General features: G+C 38.0%; 1 protein-coding gene across 5 annotated transcripts in view; it reads right to left on the bottom strand.

The window, feature by feature from the left end:
* FGD4 (FYVE, RhoGEF and PH domain containing 4) overlaps positions 1-27,631 on the bottom strand; it is a 236,577-nt gene that overhangs the window by 41,740 nt on the left and 167,206 nt on the right. For all 5 annotated transcript variants that reach the window (XM_018048323.1, XM_018048325.1, XM_018048326.1 and 2 more), the window contains exons 4-7: positions 23,822-24,326; positions 4,731-4,820; positions 2,070-2,215; positions 1,531-1,687 (exon numbers count right to left, since the gene is read on the bottom strand). In XM_018048323.1, coding sequence (XP_017903812.1) covers positions 1,531-1,687; positions 2,070-2,215; positions 4,731-4,820; positions 23,822-24,326 — 898 coding nt within the window. The remainder of the gene's footprint in view (positions 1-1,530; positions 1,688-2,069; positions 2,216-4,730; positions 4,821-23,821; positions 24,327-27,631) is intronic.

Genomic DNA, 27,631 nt, shown 5'->3' on the forward strand with positions numbered 1-27,631 from the left:
TCAATATCAGTCCTTAAAATGAATACCCAGGACTGATCTCCTTTAGGATGGACCGGTTGGATGTCTTTGCAGTCCAAGGAACTCTCAAGAGTCTTCTCCAACACCACAGTTCAAAAGCATCAATTCTTCTGCGCTCAGCTTTCTTTATAGTCCAACTCTCACATCCATACATGACCACTGGAAAAACCATAGCCTTGACTAGATGGACCTGTATTGGCAAAATAATGTCTCTGCTTTTGAATATTCTGTCTAGGTGGGTCATAACTTTCCTTCCAAGGAGTAAGCGTCTTTTAATTTCATGGCTGCAATCACCATCTGCAGTGACTTTGGAGCCCAAAAATAGTCAGCCACTGTTTCCATTGTTTCCCCATCTATTTGCCATGAGGTGATGGGACCAGATGCCATGATCCTAGTTTTCTGAATGTTGAGCTTTAAGCCAACTTTTTCACTCTCCTCTTTCACTTTCATCAAGAGGCTTTTTAGTTCTTCACTTTCTGCCATAAGGGTGGTGTCATCTGCACATCTGAGGTTATTGACATTTCTCCCGGCAGTCTTAATTCCAGCTTGTGCTTCTTCCAGCCCAGCGTTTCTCATGATGTACTCTGCATATAAGTTAAATAAGCAGGGTGACAATATACAGGCTTGACGTACTCATTTTCCTATTTGGACACAGTCTGTTGTTCCATGTCCAGTTCTAATTGTTGCTTCCTGACCTGCATACAGGTTTCTTAGGAGGCAGGTCAGGTGGTCTGGTATTCTCATCTCTTTCAGAATTTTCCAGTTTATTGTGATCCACACAGTCAAAGGCTTTGGCATAGTCAATAAAGCAGAAATAGATGTTTTTCTGGAACTCTCTTGCTTTCTCCATTATTAAAATGTATTATCCAGGTTTGATCAAATTTTAAGCCACATATATGAAATGACCAATTCCCCCACCCCCAAGAATATAATTGATCCTTGCATATGGGTTTGTACGGTGCAGGTCCACTTATACACACATTGTTGTTGTTGTTTTTTTCTCCCAGTAAATATGTACTATAGTACTACTTAATCCATGGTTGGTTGAATCCATGGATGCATAACCATGGATATGAAGGGCTGGCCATAAAACTATACTGGGATTTTCAAACAGTGGGGGATCAGCGATCCTAACCCCTATGTTGTGCAAGGGTCAACAGTAATTATGTTTCAAAAATGTCATGGTTTACAGCATTCTTTATATTCATTCCAAAATTTCAACCTCTGAAAGCAAGCAAGAGACACACAGAGCTGGATGGAAACTTACTTTGAAAATTTATGTGGACCCTGATAAAGCCAGACTCTCCTTGCCTTAAAAATAAATGGAGAATTTACTGTTCAGTATATAGCATATGCTCAATAAATACTTTAACTCTGCAGAGATAATTTTTGCATAATTTATAGTAGAATGGAATTTGGCTAGGAGTCTCAATCTAAAATTTAGATCTAGAAAACCTTATGATTTGTACAGAAAAATTAATTTACTGCCTTGAACAAAAGAGTTCTAGTTACCTGAATTTCTTCAACTACTGATTTGAACTGGGGAATACGCTCTGTCATGTTTTTAACCAATTCCATTGCGTTATCGAATCCCTTCACGTATTCTCCATACATCTTAAGGAATGGTGCTAATTTCTGAAGGATGTCACCAATTCTAGGGGTAGTTTCCCTGTATGAAACATAGAAGCAAGTTATTAAGATTTCTTATAGAATGAATGAATGAAGAGGACTCCAAATGAAGTAATGATTTTTTATACACACATTCTGTGCTTTTATCAGATCCACTTTGCTGTGAAACTGACAGAATGAAAAAGCACTTTTTAAAAGAGAGGTAGGAATGACACTGTAAAGAGGGATGCTATGGAATTCTGACGTTCCAGATAATCCCTAATATCTTGTTTCCACTAATCAAACTATAGCTTGGAAAGAAGAGATAAAATGTTTTCAACTAAAGCCAAAAAATGTACAACAAGGTCTTTCAGTGATCTTTAACATAAAAATTTTGCATAAATGGTACCTTTGATATATTATTTGTTATCTACTCCTCTTACCATTCTTGCATTCTTTTCTCCAGCTCTGGCAATAGGAATTGACTATGGAAGGCATTTATTGATGAAATATTAGAAAAGATTTTATTCACCAGCTCTGCTGAAAATGAACCTCGATTTGCTTCTTCCGATAGCTTGCAATAAAATACCTGAATAAGAGAATAAAGCAAATATTACTTCAAATTTATTGGTTAACCATCTAGCATTGTGCTGAGGCACACAGTGGGCTCTTAATAACTTTTTGTTGAATAAATGTAAAAGTTCATGATTCAAGAAATCAATCACCTTTGAAATGTAGGAATGAGTCTATGCTTTGATAGAGAAAAACCAGGAATTAGAATTAGGAAACAAATTCTAATCTAGGCTGTGCCTCTATCTACAGGATATTAATCTTTTCTATTCCAGAGAAATTTCCAATTGAGGCTCATGGTGAAACAGGAGGGAAAGGGGCTGGGAAAAACTCCTGAAAGAATGACATAGCCCAAGAACACAGCATAAACCAATTAGAATCAAATGGGTCCAAGATGACAGACAAGCCAACTTCAACTAGACTTTGATCCTTAATCAGCAAGCTAAATGACACACTCAGAGGCGGCATGACAGTTCCAAGGCACTATCGAAAGACCAAAATTGGGTGGTGGCCCAATTTCTGGAAATTTCCACCCCTTCTCCAAAATATGAAATTACCCAGCCCATAAAAACTGATTATGCCACATTTGGGGGCTATTGCACTCGTCTTTTGTGATGGCCCACACTCGGTCTGTGGAGTGTGTTTCTCTCTGAATAAACCCACTTTTTACGTATCACTTTGTCTCTCACTGAATTCTTTCTGTGATGAGACACCAAGGACCTGAACTTCATTACTGTGGGTTTTGGCTGAATGCCAAGTCCCAGCCTTGTAGGTTAGAGTCCTAAGCAGGGTTTTGGCCAGGCTCGAGTCCTGGAACATGGGTTAAAGTTGGAATCTGAGAAAAATGGTTTCAATAGGATTTACCCTTCCTATCCATAGGCAGAGTTAAGAGATATGGACAATGATATATATGTACAATAATTGTATTTTCCACTCCTCTTTGTATTTTGAATGACTTTTATGTATTACATGTTGCCCTTTATTATAATTTATTGGCATAAATCTCACCTTCCCTATTTAAACAGTACACTCCTTAGGGACAGAGAACATTGTGAATTAGTTCTCATAGCATGACAGGCACTTAATAAAAAGGCAGTCAACGTATGAATAAAAATGTATTTTGGTTCTCAGATGTTTTCCTCCTTTACTAAGTAATAATGTATAGTAACTTAAAACTCAGAAACGAGGATAAAAAAATCTTCTCTTGTACATAATAACAGGTATTTTAAAGACAGTAAAAATAGTTTTGCAGTCTTAGCTCTACTCCAGTAGGGCTACTATACCTCTTAATTGCCATTCTGTTAAATGTAGGCAGAAGGAAGTCTGTTCTTTCATAATGTCCAGATGGTTGTTTATTTTCTAAATTCACCTCTATTGCATTTTCTTGGGAGGCAAAAAGAATACAAAATTATGTCCTTAGAGACTCCAATAGGATATTTTAGTAATTAAGACTCTAAATTCTAAAAGGTCAGCCAACATCACTAACAAGATAATATGGCTGGGAAAAAGAAAGAAAAAAAAGTGCAACCTGATAAAAGGAAAAAACACATTTCCACTACAAGAATATCTAAAAGTTTCAGGTCTGTAGTCTCCAAGAGAATGGACATTATTCCAAAGGTAGAAATCAACATAAATTGATTGAGTTATGGTGAAATTCTGTGAAAAGTGAGTATTTGCGTCACAAACTCATTACTTTGGAGAACACAAGTCTTAATCAGGCTCCTTCAGGCTCACCCTAACAGGCAACGTAGCTTAGTCCAGGGACTCTTGATGAGGAGGTATGCCCAGTGTGACCTGCTTCCACAAAGTTCCATTTTCCAATTGCCATAGTGGGACAAGCCTTCTTGTAACACTCAAACATAATACTCACTTTCTCTTCTAATAAGAGGAGTCTATATCAGCAATCTACCAATTCTCTTGATCTTTTATCAGTTTAACAGGATTAAGAGGCCATTGTGTTGAACAGTTATTCTTAATGATGCATTTTAAAACTTTCCTTGCAAATTATATACTTGAGATGATTCACATGATAAAAGTACAAAATGTTATTCACATATTCAACAACTATTAACACCAGGCACTGTTTTTAACTTTTCGTGCAAGGCTGAACAAGTGAAATTTCAAATTTCCATCTGGCCCTATGACTGTAGGCAATTCCAATCACTCTCAATGGCTGAACAGCAAGTGAGACAAGAATCAGTGATGTATTCATGCCAGCATCAGAATCTCCTATTTAGTAACACGGCCTTTAGGATTACAATAAAGGGTCAAGAAACAAGAGTAGTGCTTAGGTTGAAAGACACAAATAAAGACATTTTGTGACCCATAAGAGAGTCTTTCAATCTGTTTTCTATGAATTATGAAACCTTTATACCTAATTAATTCACTGACAAAGTTGAAAATGTTAGTGATTTCCTTGAGGAAGTAGCCAGAAACAGGCAAGCCCTTCTCGCAGTTTCTAAAACACTTTAATTACTAAGTTAAAGTGATGTATAATGACAAAAATGAAATAATTCTGAAAGAGAAAATATTACCTGATCTAAGAGTTCAAGTCGGCTGACATAAGCTCTTTCTGTAAGCAAAAGTTCATTGGCTATTTTGTGAAGTTTTTGTTCATCAGTCTCCTAAAAATAAAATAGATATTCACATATTAGGAAAGAAAGCTTGGATGTAAGGCAATAAATATTATCAAATGGTTTCATCAAAAGTTTTCTTAAGCTTCTCACATACTCAATTTCTTTAAGGCATCAAGGAACATCCAACCAGAAATGAATAAAACTAGACATTAGCAATCTGCTAGATGTAACCTATGACAACTTCTTTAGGTTATAACTTCTCTGATCTCTGCATCAATTAACAGTATCATTCATCTTTTCCCTGAAATATCTTTTATTTTTTTTGTTTCCCAGATACTACAGTTTCCTCATTTTTCCTCTACCTCTCTCAGGCTACTCTTTGCACATGCTCGTATCACTCTATTAGCTCTATGCACAGAACTTTTTAGCTTAAAAATTTTAATTATAGAAAATTTCAATCTTATATAAAACTAAAGAAAACAGTAAAGCAAATTCCCATGTGTCTAACATCAAGATCTAACATCAACTCATTGTTAATCTTCTTTCATCTATGCTCCCACCCATCTCCCCTTTACCTATATTATTTTTAATTATATCCAGACTTTATTATTTCCTTAGTTTACATCTACTTAACTCTTAAACATCTTTGTATAACCTTACTAGTGCCATGAGGACAGGAATATTTTCCCCTTGTTAACTGATCCATCTCTTTTGTCTACTACAGTGCTTCAATAAAACACTGGCATTCAATAAAATATCACTGAATGAATGATAAACAGCAGCTGCACATGCCTAAATATTGCTGGACATTTCTTATTGCTTTGACATGTTGTGAATTAAGACCAAAATTACCTTTTCTGTAAAATCTCCATTCTACCACCATCCTTGGACCTTACCAGCCCAGCAGTGGTTCTATCCCTTTCTAGTTAGCTGACTTAAATTACTTTAAGCTTAGTTCCCTATCACAAAATCCAGTCAGCCACCAACTCTTATTCATCATATTCTGTCTTTAGTATCATCTTTTAAGTTCTCATCACTAGTACCCTGTTTGCTCATACCTTATCTCAAGCCCAGGCCAATCAACAGTTGTCCAATTATCTGATTCCATTATTTTGGTGGCTTTAACCCATCTTGAATACTATTGTATAAGGAATCTTTCTAAAACTCTGCTCTGCTCATCTAATTCTAATTCTAATAGGAAAGGAAAAAAAAGTTTCCAATAGTCCTCTTCTCACTAACAGGATAAAATCTAGGCTCTGTGTACCATTCAGAGTTGTTTCTACCTAGTTACTTTTCTGAAATATTCTTTTCATTCTAGGAGAGTATGAATTTAATGAGTTTAGTAAAAACTTTAGTACCAAAGCAGACCCAAGTATACTTTAAGCCAGTGTCTAATTTGTGAAAAGGCTACATTTTGAACTCTGTATAAAATGCTATGAAGTTGTATAAATATTTCATGGTGTTAAACATATATGACATCTACTCTATGCTTTATATGCAATGTATATTCTAATGTGGAAAGTTATCATGCTGTTTCTTACATTATCACTGAATTGAGATATTTTTATGTGAGTCTTTAGGATAAAGTAACATAATGCTGTTTAAATAATTTGTGGTCTCAGAAACACTGAAATAAGAACTATATAGCAATCAAATTCCACAATTAGTCAAGATTTTGGTTTAACTTAATAAATTCAGAGTAAAGTACTAGCATTGTTGCCTGCCTGCCTGGCATCCCTCCCTTCCCCTATCTCTTAATGGTATCCAGCTTTGGTTGGTGTGTCTATCCCAGTACTATGTAATCTTTCCTCTGCAGAAACTGACCTTATCCACAGATGAAAAGAGAGCCCTGAATGGTGTCGCTGTCAACGGTACAGCAATTGGCTTAGGAGCCAATGTGACATGAGACAATATGCAACGGCAGCTTTGGAAAAGAAGGCTCCCTACCCTTACGCAAGAAACAAAGAAAAAAGATCTGTTTGCTGCGCCATGTAGATGAGGGCACGTGCAGGCTTAAGTGGTAAAGAGCAGTCATCTCATAACCACAGAAATGAAGCCAATAAACTTCCTTACTACTTAAGGAGGTCGAGAAAAACATCTACTTCTGCTTTATTGACTATGCCAAAACCTTTGACTGTGTGGATCACAACACACTGTGGAAAATTCTTTAAAAAAATGGGAATATCAGACCACCTGACCTGCTTCCTGAGAAATCTGTATGCAGGTCAAGAAAAGCAACAGTTAGAACTGGACATGGAACAACGGACTGGTTTCAAACTGGGAAAGGAGTATGTCAAGGCTGTATATTGTCACCCTGCTTACTTAAATTATATGCAGAGTACATCATGAGAAATGCCAGGCTGGATGAAGCACAAGCTTGAATCACGAATGCCAGGAGAAATATCAATAACTTCAGATATGCAGATGACACCACCCTTATGGCAGAAAGAGAAGAGGAACTAAAGAGGGAGTGAAAAAGCTGGTTTAGAACTCAACATTCATTGCTTCTTGGCCTTTTGGCTAAGATCAAGTGTAGAACTCAACATTAAAAAAACTAAGATCATGCATCCCGTCCCATCAATTCATGGCAAATAGATGGGGAAACAATGGAAACAGAGACAGACTTTATTTTCTTGGACTCTAAAATCACTGAAGATGGTGACTGCAACGATTAAATTAAAAGACATTTGCTCCTTGGAAGAAAAGCTATGACAACATATTAAAAAGCAGACATTACTTTGGCAACAAAGGTCCATCTAGTCAAAGCTATGGTTTTTCCAGTAGTCACGTACAGATGTGACAGCTGCACTATAAAGAAAGCCAAAGAATTGATGCTTTTGAACTGTAGTGTTGGAGAAGACTCTTCCCTTGGACTGCAAGAAGATCCACCCAGTCCATCCTAAAGGAAATCAGTCCTGAATATTCATTGGAAGGATTGATGCTGATGCTGAAGCTCTAATATTCTGGCTACCTGATGGGAAGAATTGACTCACTGGAAAAGACCCTGATCCTGGGAAAGATTGAGGGCAGGAGGAGAAGGGGATGACAGAGGATGAGATGGTTAGATGGCATCACTAACTCAATGGACATGAATTTGAGCAAGCTCTGGGAGTTGGTGATGGATGGGGAAGCCTGGCGTGCGGCAGTCCATAAGGTCACAAAGAGTTGGGCACAACTGAGTGACTGAACTGACTGACTGATGAGTAGTATTGCTGTTACTGGTAGCATCCTGATCAATATAAAAAAATTAAAATACTAAAAAATATATGCAGTGTATACCATGAAACTGATAAACTTTCAAGAAACTTTTAGATGATCACTATAGAGAAGAAAATAAAATACCTAATGAACTAAAAATGTGACTTACAAAGCTATAAGTAAGTTTAATAAGTAAATACATAAGAACATAAATACATAACATTTCAGAATAAGTCATACCTTATTTCACATACATGAAATACTGACCTGCATGAATACTACAGCTATTTGTTTCAGGTTTTAAGCCAGGTTTACTGGGATAAAATTACAAATAGTAAAATTCACCCTTTTGGTGAATAGTTCTAGGAGTTCTGACAAATGCTTACAATCATGTTACTACCACCACAATCAAGATAGGTAACATTTCTATCAAAACTCTTCTTAGGTATCTAGTCAATCACATTCCTCTTCTACCACTAACTCCTAGTAATGCTGATGTGGTTTGTTCCAGAAAGACATGTAAATGGAATCACATAGTATGTATGTGTCTTTTGCGACTTGCTTCTTTTGCTTATCAGAAACCATTTGAGATACATCCAAGTTGTTATTAGTATTAGCAGTTCATTCTTTTCCAGCCCTTCATTTTATTCTTATAGTGGTGATACCTTTTTGACCCTTCTTTTTCTATCTTCTAATGCTAAGATTTCTAACAGAAATCTTTAAAGAAAACAACCCAGCAGAATTTGTGCCATGATAAAATAATACATCTTATGAGTCAGAGAATTCACTAAACAACAGATTATACTATCTACTACTGCTATGCGATGAGGTCACCCCTGGGAAAGCGGAAGAGGAAGTGGAATAAGAAGCTTATTAGAAAAAGTCTTTTGCTAACTGCAAATTATATGTTAGCTGATTGTGGCAAATTATGGGTATCCTGGTCATATTTTACAAAATCCAAGGGGATGCCAGTAGTTATTTGTAAAAACTATACTCTTTCCACACAGATGGTCTTCTAACATTAGTTCCCTGACTTTGCCAAAGACAACACAAAGATAAGCAAAAGTAAACTTGCTAACAAATGGTTTAACCACTCATATATAAGGTTTGTGAAAAGTTACAAGGGATTTTATGGTGAAAGTGAGGACATCACAGAGTTATGGAGCCTTTTTTTTAGGTTAATCACAACAATAATGTTGATAATATCACCATAATAAGAATAGCTAACAATTATTCACTTATTGATTGTTATATATGGGTTTCCCTGGTAGATGGTTAAGAATCTGCCCGCAATGTGGGAGACCCAGGTTTGATCCCTGGAATAGGAAATGGGCCAGACTGTTACAAGCATTTTACACAGACTGACTGGTCCTTACAACAAGTCTGTAAAATGGGTGCCAATATTATTTCTATTTTATATGTAGTATACATATACAACAAAATTTCAGAGCTTAAAAAAAAACAAGACTCAAAGAGGCCAGGAAACTCGCCCAAGGTTACACAGTTAGGACTAAATCAGATTTTATTTATATAGCAGAGTATATGATTTTGAGTAACTATTAGTAAATAGTTGGCTTTCACTCTAATCTTCTTTGCAACAAAAATTGAGACTATTACTTGCCTATAAGTGAACAGACTAATACAATACCAACTATCCATTTAAAAATGGAATGAGCATTTTAATTTATATGCTAGTTATTTTTCCAACATCAATTTTACTTAAAGCAGATTTTTAAGCATTTTAGTAATAATTATCAGATATAAAAAATTCAGTCACATTTGATGTAATAATATGATGGCTTCCAAATTTTAAAAAATTGGTTTAGTTTCTGAAACTTGCTTACATTTCAGAAACATATATATTTCAGTAGATTTAGGGAGAAGTATATGATCTCTCTGTACCCACAGGACTCTATTACTCTATCAGACTTATGTTTAAATAATGAACCAAGAGTTTTAGAACTGTTGGTACATTGGGGCTGTAGCCTCATATTTTTTTAAAATAGCCCTTTACTAAGAAGTCATTTATTTTTGTAATTCTTGGGAAAACAATAATGGTTACACAATACTGATTAGATGAGTAATCTCATTTGGTTCTTTTGGAACTGAATACACAGGCCTGATTTTACAAAATAAGTATAAATACGCTATTTGAAAAGTATCTTACTTTTGATATACCTCTATAAAGGGATTATTTTTTTCTTCTTTTTTTACTTGTAAATATATACTGTGTTAAAAGCTGATTTTCAGAGTATTTCCTCGAACAAAAATACACCACAGTATAACTAAACTATCAGAACTGAAAAAGTAAGATACACTCCCCTTACAATAAAAGACTATACAACTTATTTTGCCCTACTTCTCTCTGCTTAATACATTCCTAGGCTATTATTGTGTACCTTTAAACCTCCAATAATCTTTTCACAGAGATCTGCTCCTTTTCACCAGGGTTAGGGTCAGCCTAGTTATTAGTCAATGTACCCGCTGGCATACTGCAGTGTCAATTCTGTCTCCTTTGCAGATGTCACCAACTCCTGTAGCTCTTTTCAGACTTTCTGGCATGACTCTTCCATATGGCAGGAACTGGGACAAAGAGCAGCTCACAGAGTTCATTCACTGGATAGGCTGAAAATGTTCGTGTAGAGCCAGCAATTCACTCTTCTGAATATTAGTGCCATACTCCCTGCCACATGCTTCAAAACTACCAAGAAAGGGAGTAGACATTTTGAAAAGAATTTTGGAAATGCCAATGAGCAACTGTTTCCTGAAAGATTCCTTAAGGGTAGAATCTTAACTTATTTAAAAATGAATCAGATACTGACATTATGCTTTATAATTCCTCAATAAATGTTCTCATGTCACTTTGTTTTAAGCAGTTTTTTTTTTCTAAAAACACTGAATCAAAACTACTAAAAGTTCTTTTAGCCTTCTTCATATATTTATTTATAACATACTCAATATGCTATATATAAAACTATATATATATGTAAATTATTAGGTTTTATAGAATGGATGTTTCTTGCTCATGGGGGAATTTCTATCCAAATCTGTCGTTAGTTAATTACAGTCTTCAGTTTAGCAATAAGGAGTTTATGATCTGAGCTACTAACTGACTGAAGTGAAGTGAAAGATGCTCAGTTGTGTCCAACTCTTTGCGAACCCAGTTCTCCTGCATTGCAGGCAGATTCTTTACCAGCTGAGCCACAAGGGAAGCCCTGTAAGTGACTGAGTTAAATTCAATTCAGGTTTGTGAAAACAAAGTTCTTATTCTGCTGCCACCTTATAAATAAGAGAACTCCCCCTGGATCTAGGGAAAAAGAAAATGAGAAGGTATGGGAATAAAACACAGATTTTGTATTCTAATAAGATCATATAATAATGCCATAAGTAAGGCCACATGTTCTCAGGGAAGATTTGTAATCAGGAAGAAATGTATCACTAGGTACACATTATAAGAAAAAGAGAACCACCACTACAACATGCAGGCATTGTTCCTTCCCCTGAATCATAATATAGCCTCACAAGCATAAACAGTCTGTTACTTCAACATGATCCTTCAGGAAGTTTTGGGAGCAAAATCCAAGCCTAATTGTGACCAGCACCAATATTTTCCCAGTCTACATCCTCCACACTGTTTATCATATTTGAAAGTAAGAGCTTTAAACCTGAAGGTTTAAATTACATCTTTTTGACAGAGGAGGTAGAGGAGAAAGGAACAGAGCCTGAACCGAGGAGGGCAATTTGGTCACCTCAAGGTCAGACTGGAAATGACAAGAGAGGAAAACTTTGTTCTTCTTATACAAAATTCAATATACACTAGACTAAAGTATCCTTTGGGTTTAGCAGAAATTAAAGATCAAACATCAAGAAAATATAATATATACTCAGAATCAATAACTAAATTAACCTATCACAAGCCAAAGCAGAATATCAAAGTAATTAGGTCACATAATATTTTTGCCTTGTACACATTAATGTCTTACATGGTAATAATCTATGGTGTTCAGGCAGAATAAACAAACAAAACATAAAAAATCAAAGTTAATAGGCATGCAAACTTATCTGTGTATCCTGCAAGGAGTACCTCAGTTTAAAGAAGAACTAAGAGTGAGGTGCTGGGATCTTCAGCAGGCACAATATGCTGAATGTCTATCAAGGGACATCTCAGATAATGAGTCTATTCATCTAGATTTACAAATGAGGAAACGGGATTTTTATTGTTTATTTAACAAATATACAGCTCATGTTGTTTCAAGGCACTGTTCTCTATACTTTACAACTATTAAAAGATCTACACCTTGTAAAAATGTTATGAAGTAGGTAACATTACCTCTGTTTTATAGATGCAGCAACCTGAGGTACACAGAGGTTTAAGGTGACCTGCTCAAGGTCACAAAGCTGGTAAGTGGCTGAGATGGAATTCAAACTGAGAAAGTCTGGTTCTTGAGCCTGTCTTCCTGTTGCTCTGTTTTTTTTAAGCCACATACAACAACCACTGTTTTTTCAAGTTCTGATCTTTCTATTTCTCTCACACCCACACTAAACTGAATCTTTGTGCACACTGTGGCCTCCAACCACCTGACTTCCCCAAATCTCCTGGTTTATATTAAAGTTCTGTTAAACCCAATCCCTGATTCTGTTGTCCCGCTGCTCTTCGCTCTGCTGCACGGCCAATCTCACTTTAAGTTTGCTGTCTCTTTCTTGAGTTCCAGGCCACTCAGCAAACTGGAGAGACTGCTGACTGGTCCCACCATCTTGGACCTGAGTCCTCAGAGCCTTGGCACCACAAAAGTTAATCTCTCCACCATCTTCAAACTCAAAGTCCCATTCTTTGAAGCTACTCCACTGGCCTTTATGGCAGGGGGTCCCCAACCCCCAGTCTACAGACTGTTGCTGGTCCATGGCCTGTTAGAAACCAGGTTGCACAGCAGGAGATGAGCACCAAGTGAAATCTAAACCACCTAACCCTACCCCTGCCCATGGAAAAACTGTCTTCCATGAAATCAGTCCCTGGTACCAAAAAGGTTGGGGTTCAAACTGACACACCCAGCACCAAGCCTCTATTGGCTGTGTCTCAGAATGTCACTTACTCACTCAGTGAGCTCCAGACTGCCTGACTTCTCCATTTCTGCTAACAACATCCTCTCAGCCATGCTCCAAACCTTGGCTCTATCTTTGAGCTCTCCTTTCCCCTTAATCTCAGTGCAGTTCAGTCACTCAGTCGTGTCCAACTCTTTGCAAACCCATGAATCACAGCACACCAGGCCTCCCTGTCCATCACCAACTCCTGGAGTGCACCCAAACTCACATTCATCGAGTCAGTGATGCCATCCAGCCATCTCATCCTCTGTCGTCCCCTTCTCCTCCTGCCCTCAATCCCTCCCAGCATCAGTCTTTTCCAATGAGTCAACTCTTTGCATGAGGTGGCCAAAGTACTGGAGTTTCAGCTTTAGCATCATTCCTTCCAAAGAAATCCCAGGGCTGATCTCCTTTAGAATGGACTGGTTGGATCTCCTTGCAGTCCAAGGGACTCTCAGGTGTCTTCTCCAACACCACAGTTCAAAAGCATCAATTCTTCGGCACTCAGCTTTCTTCACAGTCCAACTCTCACACCCATACATGACTACTGGAAAAACCATAGCCTTGACTAGACGGACCTTTGTTGGCAAAGTAATGTCTCTGCTTTTGAATATGCTATCTAGGTTGGTCATAATTTTTCTTCCAAGGAGTAAGTGTCTTTTCATTTCATGGCTGCAGTCACCAACTGCAATGATTTTGGAGCCCAAAAAAATAAAGTCTGACACTGTTTCCACTGTTTCCCCATCTATTTCCCATGAAGTGATGGGACCAGATGCCATGATCTTCGTTTTCTGAATGTTGAGCTTTAAGCCAACTTTCTTTCACTTTCATCAAGAGGCGTTTTAGCTCCTCTTCACTTTCTGCCATAAGGGTGGTGTCATCTCCATATCTGAGGTTACTGACATTTCTCCTGGCAATCTTGATTCCAGCTTGTGCTTCTTCCAGCCCAGAGTTTCTCATGATGTACTCTGCATAGAAGTTGAATAAGCAGGGTGACAATATAGAGTCTTGACATACTCCTTCTCCTATTTGGACCCAGTCTGTTGTTCCATGTCCAGTTCTAACTGTTGCTTCCTGACCTGCATAGAGGTTTCTCAAGAAGCAAGTCAGGTGGTCTGGTATTCCCATTTCTTTCAGAATTTTCCACAGTTTATTGTGATCCACACAGTCAAAGATTTTGGCATAGTCGATAAAGCAGAAATAGATGTTTTTCTGGAACTCTCTTGCTTTTTTGATGATCCCTTTATCTCATGATACCTTAAACAATGATCATTTATCTTAATCAGCTCAACTGCTAGTTTCCTCTTTGAACTTACTGCAGTGCCTTGCACATGGTTTATATGCAATATAGATTCACTGTATTTAATATAAGTACCCAGATTTACTGAGCTACTTAGCTGTAATGTCCCAGTAAAGGCCTAGGTCTCCAGGTTAACTCCTAATTCCACATTTTAAATGATGACAGTCCTTGCAAGTTCATCAATTCCAGCCCCTCATCCTCTGCCCTCTGAAGCCCAGTGATTCTCATAATAGAATCCTTCTTTCTCCTCTCAGAAAAATCATTATGTTCCCTTTTTGATTATGCTTGTGCTCTTCAGGGCTCAGTGCCTGGCCTTCTTCCGGTTTCTACACATTCTATTTTGGCAATATTAATCACTTGCTTATATACATCCTCTTACATTTCTACCCTCTTTCCTGAGCTCCAGATCTTTATTTCGCCTGCCTAATAACTTCCAATGGATGTCTTGTAGGTGCCACAAGCTGAGTAGTACAAAAGAAGTCTAATTAACCGTTCTACTCCCTCCCCTCATTCCAAACACAATCACTTTCCTTCTTGTCTGTCATCTCAACCAGGTTAGGAAACCAGGGCCTGTAGAATTTAGTACTAACATGCCCTGAGGTTACACAGCTGGGAAGTAATGGGGCTGAGATCTGAATTCATCTCTTTTAATTCTAAAGCTTTAGAATCCTAAAGCTTTAATTCTATAGCTTTCATCCTTAACCAATAATCCATAATGTCCTCAGAATATTCCATTTTTGTTTTAGATATCTTTACCTGGACTTTGCAATGTGTTGTGTTAGTTGCTCAGCGGTGTCCAACTCTTTGGGACCCATGGACTGTAGCCCACCATGTTCCTCTATCCATGGGATTCACCAGGCAAGAATACTGGAGTAGGTTGCCATTTCCTTCTCCAGGACATTGCAAAAGTCCTTTAAATTCATTATGTCTAAAGCCAATTAATTGACTGTGTGGATCACAATAAACTGTGGAAAATTCTGAGGGAGATGGGAATACCAGACCACCTGACCTGCCTCTTGAGAAATCTGTGTGCAGGTCAGGAAGCAACAGTTAGAATTGGACATGGAACAACAGACTGGTTCCAAATAGGAAAAGGAGTACATCAAGGCTTTATATTGTCACCCTGCTTATTTAACTTCTATGCAGAGTACATCATGAGAAACGCTGGGCTGGAAAAAACACAAGCTGGAATTAAGACTGCCAGGAGAAATATCAATAACCTCAGATATGCAGATGACACCACCCTTATGGCAGAAAGTGGAGAGGAACTAAAAAGCCTTTTGATGAAAGTGAAAGAGGAGAGTGAAAAAGTTGGCTTAAAGCTCAACATTCAGAAAACGAAGATCATGGCATCTGGTCCCATCACTTCATGGGAAATAGATGTGGAAACAGTGGAAACAGTGTCAGATTTATTTTGGGGGGCTCCAAAATCACCGCAGATGGTGACTGTAGCCATGAAATGAAAAGACACTTACTCCTTGGAAGAAAAGTTATGATCAACCTAGATGGCATATTCAAAAGCAGAGACATTACTTTGCCAACTAAGGTCTGTCTAGTCAAGGCTATGGTTTCTCCAGTAGTCACGTATGGATGTGAGAGTTGGACTATGAAGAAGGCTGAGCACCGAAGAATTGATGCTTTTGAACTGTGGTGTTGGAGAAGACTCCTGAGAGTCGCTTGGACTGCAAGGAGATCCAACCAGTCCATTCTAAAGGAGATCCGCCCTGGGATTTCTTTGGAAGGAATGATGCTAAAGCTAAAACTCCAGTACTTTGGCCACCTCATGCGAAGAGTTGACTCATTGGGAAAGACTTTGATGCTGGGAGGGATTGGGGGCAGGAGGAGAAGGGGACGACAGAGGATGAGATGGCTGGATGGCATCACTGACTCAATGGATGTGTATCTGAGTGAACTCCGGGAGACGGTGATGGACAGGGAGGCCTGGCGTGCTGCGATTCATGGGTTCGCAAAGGGTTGGACATGACTGAGCGACTGAACTGAACTGAACTGATGTTGTTCTTTCTATTCCTTTGTAGTTCAGTAAATGGTACACCATCCCATCTGCCACTTCACTTGATGAAGCTACAGGGAATGAACATGACTCATTCCCTATATCCAGTCATGCAGTTTTCAGAAACCTCTCTTCCTCGTCCCTAACCCTCTGCTTCATCCAGGACCTTTTCCTTTCACACCTGGAATACAATAGTTGCTTACTAACCATGTACCCGGCTCCATCTGTTTTTCCTTTCATCTGAGTCATTTTTCTAAAACCCACAGATGTACAATCATGTCACTTCCATGCTTTAATTAAATGCCTCTTAGACCAGATAGTATTAGGCTTATGAAAAGCTTGAAATAACATGGGAAAATACCTATCCTACAAAACAGGATGCAGAATGACCATATATTAAGCTACTGAAATATGTTTTTAAAAAATCAGCTGAGAAAAATAAGCTAGATATCAAAGCACTTTGGTAAGTACAAATAAGTTAGATATCAAAGCACTTTTCTCTAAGTGGTAGAACTATGAGTGATTTTGTATTCTCAATGCTTTGCTGCATTTTCTTGATTTTCTATGAGGATTATTAATTTTTATTCAGACTTTAAAAAATCTTAAAAAAAAAAATCTCCAGTGGTTTCAGGGGGAAAAAAATACAACCTAGGCATACAAACTCACTGCAATTTATCCTTAGCTTGTATTTTCTCGTTAAGCCTATCCTTCTACCCCAACACTCATTTCACTAGCCCTTCTGGCCTCTATTATGAGGTCAGAAAATTCCCTAGACATGGTAACTACCCTCCTGTTTCTACTCGCAGCCCTGTGCTCAGCCTAGATGCACTCCTCTTCCCTACCTCCCTGTTCCCTTGTATTTTGGACCACCAGCACCTCCCACTGCTCCTTCAAGTCCAGTTGTGCTAGCAGCCTTCCCCTCACCAGCTATCCTCCAGGCACAGCTATTTCTCATAGTGTTTCCAAAGCCCTTATTGTACCACATCGTGGTGATTTACTCATGTTTCTCTCCCCTCAGCAGACTGAGACTTTGTGGAAAGGGCCTGCCTTATTCATTTCTGTCTCCAGGACCTAGAAAAGTCCTGTATACTGAATTTTTAAAGTGAACAATAGTAGATATATGTTTTTTCAGTATAGGCTCTCTGAAGTTCACTTTATCTCATTTCTTTCTTAGAACTTTCCAACATACTAAATAGTCACCACAACATAAAGAAGTTTCTGAGATTCCCATCAGTTCTAAATGAATAATGAAAAGCTATCCTCAAGACTTTTATGAACTATCCACATGGTTAGTGGGGAAGCTTTTTCATTATCCTACACACCATTTTTAAATGCCTACAACTTTAGTTGGAACTTTCGTTAAAGTACTAGCAACAATGAAATATTGATTAGTAAAGCTGGATAAATTGTTTGTGCTGACTTTCACTTTCTTGGAATTAAAAGATGATTTGGCAAGAGAAGAAATATAGGAGTAATTTACTACTTGTCTTCAAATCTAACAAGACCACAAAAGCTGTCTCTTTATACTTCAAGATGTGAACCAAAAGAAATTTAAAGTTTTATTGGGGAATGGGGGATAAATTAGGAGATTGGGGTTGACATATATACACTACTATATATAAAATAGATAACTAATATAAACCTATAATATGGCATAGGGAACTCTACTCAACACTTTGTAATGACCTAAATACGGGAACAGAATCTAAAGAAGAGTAGATATATGGATATGCATAACTGATTCACTTTGGGATATAGCAAAAACCAACACAACAGTGTAAATCAACTATACTCTAATAAAAATTAATTTAAAATCAAAATAAAGCTTGATTATAAAAGAACTTGTGGTCCATAAGAAATGGATAACCTATGTAAGCATTATGTTTTAACTCTCAGAAAACTCTGATAACTCATATTACACTCTATAAATTAATCAACAATTTTAAGAGTTACAATTAAACTTAGAAGAAACTGAAGGAAAAATAGGAAAAGGGAATTAACTTAGATTACACCACTGGTATTCTGTTTGCAATTTACTTCTGAATGTGATTCTCTATCATTTCTCCCACCAGGAGACAATTATCTTAATTTTTGAGTATGTTCAAAAGTTATAAATCCTCAAGGTTTATTAAAAAAAAAAAAGTGGTAAAATGGCAATTAAAAAACAGGAAATAAGCGGGAAATAAATATGGAAGTTTTAAAAAATTCGTGTTTATATAAACCTCCACATTCTGTATACCACCTTCATCTATTCATTCACTTCATTATATAATTTCTTTCATCTTTGGTGGAAGAAAAGATTAATATTAGATCTGTTATTTATATGAATGTTAGTCTTAAGTGCACATCTTTACTCTTATATTTGTCTTGCTGTATGAAATATTGTCACCCTGCTTATTTCACTTATATGCAGAGTACATCACGCAAAATGCTGGGCTGGAGGAAGCACAAGCTGGAATCAAGAATGCTGTGAGAAACATCAATCATGTCAAATACGCAGATGACACCACCCTTATGGCAGAAAGCAAAGAAGAACTAACGATCCTCCTGATGAAAGTGAAAGAGGAGAGTGAAAAAGCTGGCTTAAAACTCAATATTCAAAAAAGGAAGATCATGGCATCTGGTCCCATCACTTCATGGCAAACAGATGGGGAAACAATGGAAACAGTGACAGACTTTATTTTCTTGGGCTCCAAAATCACTGCAGATGGTGACTGTAGCCATGAAATTAAAAGATGCTTGCTCCTTGGAAGAAACACTATGACCAACCTAGACAGCATTTTAAAAAGTAGAGACATTACTTTACCAACACAGGTCCATCTAATCAAAGCTATGGTTTTTCCATACCTTTGTCATGTATGGATGTGAGAGCTGGACTATAAAGAAAGCTCAGCACAGAAGAATTGATGCTTTTAAACTGTGGTGTTGGAGAAGACTCTTGAGAGTTCCTTGGACTGCAAGGAGTTCCAACCAGTCCATCCTAAAGGAGATCAGTTCTGAATATTCATTGGTAGGACTTATGCTGAAGTGGAAACTCCAATACTTTGGCCACCTGATGCGAAGAACTGACTCATTGGGAAAGACCCTGATCCTGGGAAAGGTTGAACGCAGGAAAAGGAGATGACAGAGGATGAGACGGTTGGATGGCATTAATGACTTGATGGATATGAGTTTGAGCAAGCTCCGGGAGTTGGTGATGGACAGGGAAGCCTGGCGTGCTGCAGTCCATGGGGTTGCAAAGAGTTGGACAAGACTGAGTGATTGAACTGAACTGACAAAATATAAAGGAAGGAAGTACTTCAAATAAAACTCAGAAAAAAATTACCAATCAACCTACTGAAATATAACTTGGATATTAAAAGACTCATGAAAACTGTGAAGAGAAATTTTCATTTCCAGCATAAACTGATGACTGCTGCATTCAACATAGTGCAGTTCTACTGAAGTTTACCCACTGAAACCTACAAATATGAGAAAGTGTAAGTACTTTTAATGAAATTCATTCTAACCCATCCTGACCTATTTATCTGAGTATCCTAATATGGTTTGAACTATTTATGATAGCCCAAATGTGTCATGCCAAACAGAAATTATAATACTATTGTTATCCCCAATGCCTTCAAGTACTCATGCCTACGAGGGCACATGCATATATTCTAAAACAGTCCCTAACCCTTATCTTTCCTGTAACTTATGGGCTTAGTATGTTTTCTTATAATAAAACCTTTCTTTTAGTAGATTTCAATCTTGTAATCTGCTATAATATATGGTTAATCCTAATTTAAAGACACTATTAACACTTTGAGTTTGAAAGCTAAAGGTATCATAAGGTACTAAAATTTTACTTTGACTCTGAGGTTTTTAAAAGAAATATCTGCTTACTTAGAGGTGTCTGTTTATATCTAGATCACTGGTGCAAAATGTTTAAACACTGGAAAAGTGTTGCTTTCCTAGGTATAGTAGAGTCAATAGTTTCAATGAGGAAGGGATTATTTTTTTACAAGATAAAAATCACAGGATTCTATATTCACCACTGAAAGTGACTCGATCAAAATACATCAGACAATCAGTGAGAGTTACACAGAGACTATTTTTCAAGTCAGTTCAGTTCAGTTCAGTTCAGTAGCTCAGTCGTGTCCGACTCTTTGTGACCCCATGCTTTGGAAGGAATGATGCTAAAGCTGAAGCTCCAGTACTTTGGCCACCTCATGCGAAGAGTTCAAGTCAGTACTCAATTATTAATAATGATTGTTTAAGATACATTTTGGACTTCCCTGGTGGCTCACACGGTAAAGCATCTGTCTACAATGCGGGAGACCTGGGTTCAATCCCTGGGTCGGGAAGATCCCCTGGAGAAGATACATTTTAATACGTATCTACTTTCCTGAAACTTAAGAAGACTATTCTGATGTAAATCTCTACATCCAGTTATATACAGACTGAAGTAATTTTTTTTTCAGTTCTCTGCATAGTGAAACTCAAAAACTCCATGATGTCTTAGAAGTTTAACACATTAGATAATCTTTAAGAAACAACTGACATTCTGGAAAGCTATGCTAATGAGAGAATATACCTACATACAATAGCACAGAATTATTATATTATCATCACTAAAGAGAGCCTTAAGATCAGACTCAAAGAGGGGATAGAGGTATAACTGATTCAATTTGCTGTACAGCAGACACGAACACTTCCCAGGTGTGCCAGTGGGAAAGAATGCATCTGCCAATGCAGGAGACACGAGAGACGTGGGTTTAATCCCTGGGTCAGGAAGATGCCCTGGAAAAGGAAATGGCAACCCACCTCAGTATTCTTGCCTGGAGAATCTCATGGACAGAGGAGCCTGGCAGGCTACGGTCCATGGGGTTGCAGAGTCAGATATGACAGAAACAACTTATTGTTAGAATCAGGAATGAACACAACCTTGTAAAGCCACTATGTGCTTAGTTGCTCAGTCGTGTCTGACTCTTTGTGACCCCATGGGCTGTAGCCTGCCAGTCTCCTCTGTCCATGGGGATCCTCCAGGCAAGAATACTGGAGTGGCTTGCCATGCCATTCTCCAGGAAAGCAATGATACTTCAATTAAAAAAAAAAAATTCCTGGTTCCAATTGTTTGGTCCATAATACACTACTAACCAAAACATTTTTTAATTTTACTTTTAAAATTGTGCTAAAATACACTTAACATAAAATGTATTCTCCTAACACTGCTAACATTTATCTTTGCATTTTGGAACAAGGAAAGGCAATGTAACAAGCACTAGAGCAACAAAGGAGAACACATGGTCACCATGTAGAAATTAAATCCTAATAGCCCTTTTTAGATGGGGGACTCATGTAGTATTTGGATCAATAGCTCTGAAGAGAAAATTTAATGTTTCTTCCTATATATGGCGTGTGCCAACTATTGCTTAAATGCCCATTAGGAGAAAGATCAGATGTACATGTTTCACTAATGTAATAGGAAGCCCTATTAAGTCTCTCCCAAACCATGTAAGAAACATCTATGAAAATGTATATATACATAATAATACATGACAGGGGGAAAAGAGTAGTATCCAGCAACCACAGACATCATCACCAATTAAAATATTTCCCTTAATAAAAACAGTTCTTGCTGTTTTGCTGATACTTTCTTGTGGCACCATCCCAACTGTAAAATGACAGATTGAGCCTTGAGTTCTTTGGTTCTAAAATTCTCTTCCATTCAAAGTAATTTAAGCACAGAGACACTAAAAGCTACTACTATACTGAGATGTAAAGAGATTCACTTTGTATGGTCCTGTTTCTTTAATGTTTCAGATATTGTTACCAAGGATGACTCACTTTCTCCCACCCACTTCCTTATTTAAACTTTCTCTGATTCAGAGTCAGCATTTAAAATTAAACCTCTAGCATTTTGCCTATTTGTGACATTTTTCAGGGTCACTGTGAATTGAACTATAAGACAGATTTCACTTTAAAGTTCTGAACACATCAATCAATCATTTTTACTCTAATATTTTAGTATCAGTCTTTTTGAATTTTTGCCTATGGTAGTGTCACTTAAGACACTGCTGCTGCTAAGTCACTTCAGTCGTGTCCAACTCTGTGTGACCCCATAGATGGAAGCCCACCAGGCTCCCCCGTCCCTGGGACTCTCCAGGCAAGAACACTGGAGTGGGTTGCCATTTCCTTCTCCAATGCATAAAGTGAAAAGTGAAAGTGAAGTCACTCAATCGTATCTGACTTGTAGCGACCCCCATGGACTGCAGCCTACCAGGCTCCTCCTTCCATGGGATTTTCCAGGCAAAAGTACTGGAGTGGGGTGCCATTGCCTTCTCCGACTTAAGACACGGTATCATAAAAAATAATTCTAAACAGATTTAGGACTTGGATTTGTCATTTACAAATTTTCCTATAATTGTCCAATTTTTAATTCTCAACTCTCCTACCCAGATTATTATTTATAATCAATAAGAGAGACTAAACAATGGAAACCTTTTTTCCTTGTCTTCAGAATTATAAACAACTCTCTACTCCAGGGAACTCTATAATAATGCTGATATGGCATCTCTGATCCAAGAAATTCCAAATGGAATTGGAATTTCAAATTCTGAATTCTCAATATGTAGAAGCCGTATTTATTGATTTTCCCAAAGCACTAAACTGACACAAATAAAGAATACAAGTGCAGTGGTCTTATTACTGAAGTTGTATAAAAGTTTCTGCTATAGTACAGGTAGGTTATGAATATTATTTCATCAGCAAATCAGCCGTTTATTGGCTTAGAAATGCCACTCAGGTGGTTTATCAGACTGCTGCTCTGTTTAGAAAGGAAGTGAACTACTAGTTTGCCACAGTCCCACCTCTCTTTAGCCTATCACTCATGGCTGCTGCATTCACTGACATTTACGGCAATTAGGCATTTATGCTTGTGACTTCTTGAATCAGGACACAATATTGGCTTGAGAGTTAGGGCACAAGGTGTCTGGGCTTTTACTGTGAGTCTGGAACATTAGTTAAGCTTCCCGGGACTATTTTTTCTCCTATAAATGAACGACTGAACTAAGATGATTTTTAGGATTAAATAATTTCCTGTTACTCAGACCATAAATATTGGGGATGCAGCCCTGTGTTTATTATTAGGGATGCCCATATGTTTATGGGGAGCAATTTCTGATGTCAATATAAACACTATGTTTGTGGTTTTCCTATATCAAAGTTTTTACACTGTTCTGAATCTTGAAATCATAATAGAGAGACCAACAAAAATCATATAGAAGAAAAAGTGAAGAGTCTCCTCAGAGAGTAGGGGAATCATGCATCAGCAGCTACAGCTTGAAAACTGCTGAACTGGTGGTGAGGGTGATCAGACTTATTCATCACATAAGTGCTATAAAATAGAGTTCAAAAAAAAAAAAAAAAATAGAGTTCAAACCATAGTGGAATAGTTAGTGCTTCCTCCTACTTATGCTTTACCTTCATCTCATGGTGCTGGTCCAGCTGTTCCAGTTCTAGAGGGCTTTCTTCACCTTCCCTCTCTTGTACCTTGGCTTCTGTGTCTGTCCTTTCCTCTTCCAGGGGGAGCACAGGGCTGGCACGTAAAGTCCTGCAGCTACTGTCAGAAGCATCTTCATGACAGCTATTTGTTGTGGGTGATGCAGGGCCTGTGGTTGTTTCTTGTTTTTCTCCATTCACTAAGCTTGTATTGGGCAAGGGTTCAGAAGTTTGAATAGGAGTATCTGGGCTAAGAGTGGCCGCCTTGTCCTCCTCACATTCCGCCTGGTTTTGTGCTGCTACCATTCCATTAGCCACACAAGTCTGTTCACCCTGAGATTGATCTGTACCATTTCCCTGCTTCTGTGGTGAGTGCTGGGAGAGTTTCTGCTGAGGTGTGGCTGTCAATCCATGCCTTCCTGGGGTTCTAGGAGCATTTAGGTTCACAGCAGAATCTTTTTTCAAATCGCTGTAATTTGATAAAGTGCTAAAAGATAAAACACAAAGGAAGTATGAAAATGCTGGCACAGACAAGTTCTAGAATAAAAACAAATTTATTCCAGTTGTTTAGGGACGTTTACTGAAGATATCCGCCCCCCACCCTTGGTTTTAGAAACTTGGATAAAAAGTGGTAGAGTAGCTCTCAGTTGTTCAGGATGTTATCTACACTCAAATAAACATTTAAATAAAGATGATAAGCCTGAGCTTTACCTATAGGTTTGGAAACATTTCCTTGGGTTGTTTTTTAACATAGTTAATTAGTAAAGACTTAGATGTGAGAAATATATTTAATAAGGCCACCTTATCCCAAGATTTTTACTTTCTTAACATTTTAAAGACAAGTATAGTCAGCCCTCAATTAATGAACAGGTTAGAAACCAAAGATTATTTGTCTCTGGAAAGCAGATACATTTCTCAAAAACCTGCACATGTTGCCACAGCATCCTAACTGGTCTTTCTGCTTCCACAGAGATGCCCTCTAGTCCCAGGTAGGTCACAGAAGTCAAACTGTGAGTGAGGGCTTCCCCGAACACTTGAAGGTAAATCTGGCATCTTAATCACGGCCTACAAGATTCTGTATATCCTAGCCCCTACTAGCTCTGGCCTCATTAAATTCTGTTCTTGTTTCACTCGCTGTGCTCTTATTATATTAGTCACTTTGCTGTTCCCATACGCAATAAGCAAATGTGCATATCTAAGCTGTAATTCTCCCTGCCCAGGACAATCTTCCCCAAGTCAGTAGTGTGGTTTGCTCCTTCCCATTATTCATGTTTCTGCTCAGATGTCACCTCAAAGAGGCTTAAGTTTAACTGCCAGTATATAGAAATGCTTCTGTGGAAATACTAATGTAATACTTTATCTAGGATTCCAGGAAGGAAAAATATAAAATTCTGGACTTCAGTCTTGAAGAGATTCTTATAACCTAGTGAGGAGAAAAAATTAAAACAGACTAATACTCTGTGACAGTACAAATGTATCCATCTTGTTCTCTGCTTTATTCCCATCTCTTAGCATAGCACTTGGTATACGACAATGCTCAATAAAAAGTGGAGGAACAACAGAATCACTAATTGTGATGATGATCATAACAGTAATTCAATAATACCAACTAACTTTTATTAAGTGCCAGAAACCACATTAGGCCCTTTACATAGATTATCTTGTTCCACATCATAAATAATTCCAAAGTAGGGACCCCACAATACAGGCTTAGAAACCTAGATAATGTGGCCAATGTAATGTGGCTAACAAATAGTAAGAGAGCAGTCAGAGAAGACAAAAAAACACAGTGAGGTTTACTATCACAAGAAGGGAAGGAAAAATTTGGTAGGGGGTAAACGTCTTATAAAATTTGGAGGTTGTCCATAGACTTAGAAAACAAACTTATGGTTGCTGGGGGGAAGGGATAGTTAGGGATTTGGGGAAGGTCATGTACACACTGCTATATTTAAAATGGATAACCAACAAAGACCTATAGTACAGCACATGAAACTCTGCTCAATGTTATGTACCAGCCTGGATGGGAGTAGGGTTTGGGGGAGAGTGGATGCATATATATACATGGCTGAGGTACTCCGCTGTTCATGTGAAACTATCACAACATTGCTCATTGGCTATACCATAATATGAAATATTTTTGGTGTTAAAAAAAAAAAGTTGGAGGTTGCTAGTATAAGTAAATGTGACATCTTCCACTACTGATGTCTGCCTTCTAGGAGCATATTCCTTAGGCCTAACTGAAAATGCTGGTTTAAAACTAAACATTCAAAAACCTGAGCTCATGGGATCCAGTCGCATCACTTCATGGCAAATAGATGGGGAAACAATAGAAACTGAAAGACTTTATTTTCTTGGGCTCCAAAATCACCGCAAATGGTGACAGCAGCCATGAAGTAAAAAGATGCTTGCTCCTTGGAAGAAAAGCTATGACAAACCTAGACAGCATGTTAAAAAGCAGAGACATTACTTTGTCAATAAAGGTCCGTATATTCAAAGCTATCGTTTTTCCAGTAGCCATGTACAGATGTGCTAGTTGGACCATAAAAAAGGCTGAGTGCAAAAGGACTGATGTTTTTGAACTGTGGTGTTGGAGAAGACTCTTGAGAGTCCCTTGGACTGCAAGGAGATCAAACCAGTCAACCCTAAAGGAAATCAGTCCTGAATATTTGTTAGAAGGACTGATGTTGAAGCTGCAATACTTTGGCTACCTGATGCGAAGAGTCGATTCATTAAAAAAGGCCCTGACACTGAGAAGGATTGAAGGCAGGAGAAGGGGATGACAGAGGACGAGATGGTTGGATGGCATCACCGACTCAATGGACATGAGTTTGAACAAGCTCTGGGAGCTGGTGATGGACAGGGAAGCCTGGCGTGTTGCAGTCCATGGGGTCGCAAAGAGTCAGAAACAACTGATGAACAATAAATTTCTCCAAACGCCCTTCAAGATATAAATCATACTGTCCTATTTACCTGGACACATTAGTGTCCAGCAACAAAAGGAAAGATCCTCAGAAGATTCTCCAAACCAAACTCTGGACTTACTTAGGAATTTTGGAAAGGACTACTGTGAACAAGAAGCAAGGATCTCCTGTAATAAGTGACATCCAGAGGATATGCATGGGAGAGCCGGGTAGGATAAGGTGGGGAGGGAAGCCACACTACAGGTACATGAACCTCACTCAACAAGAAATAAAAACTTCCCATTCAAGTCCTATAGACATAATGCAACAGAAACCCCTTCAGATACTTTTCAGGGTCTGTTCCTATGGGTAATACTTCATTAAAAACATATAATTTTTTTTTGTACTGGCAGTGGATTTCTGCCACAAGTACATCCCTTCACCAGATTGACCCAAATGCTCACATTACAGCCTACCTGCTCTTAGAACAATTTTGCTTAAAATGTCATACATTATAGCATATCTTTCCTTAGAGCCAACCTTCAAGCTTTTCATCAAAAAAAGGCTTTGAATCTGTTAACTGTAAAAGAAAACTGATTTGGAAGAATATATTGAAAAAATAACCAATATGGAAAAACTGCACTTTTTGTGTATGGAGAGAAATAACACTGGGTTACCAAAATAGTGAGGAGTATTGACCGATTTGGGGCTTCCCAAAGTTATACCCAAATCTGAGGATACAGGCTCTGGCATGTAATACGAATAGGGGTTGGGGCCCATCCCCCCCCTTTTATTATGAAGTCATTGGACATGGACCTGGAAATCTGCAAACATGAGGCACATCACTTTGTGCTACAGAATCAACCTGCCACAGAAAACAACCTTTTCTAGT

Source organism: Capra hircus, chromosome 5 (genome assembly GCF_001704415.2).
Source record: "Capra hircus breed San Clemente chromosome 5, ASM170441v1, whole genome shotgun sequence".
Lineage (NCBI taxonomy): Eukaryota > Metazoa > Chordata > Mammalia > Artiodactyla > Bovidae > Capra > Capra hircus.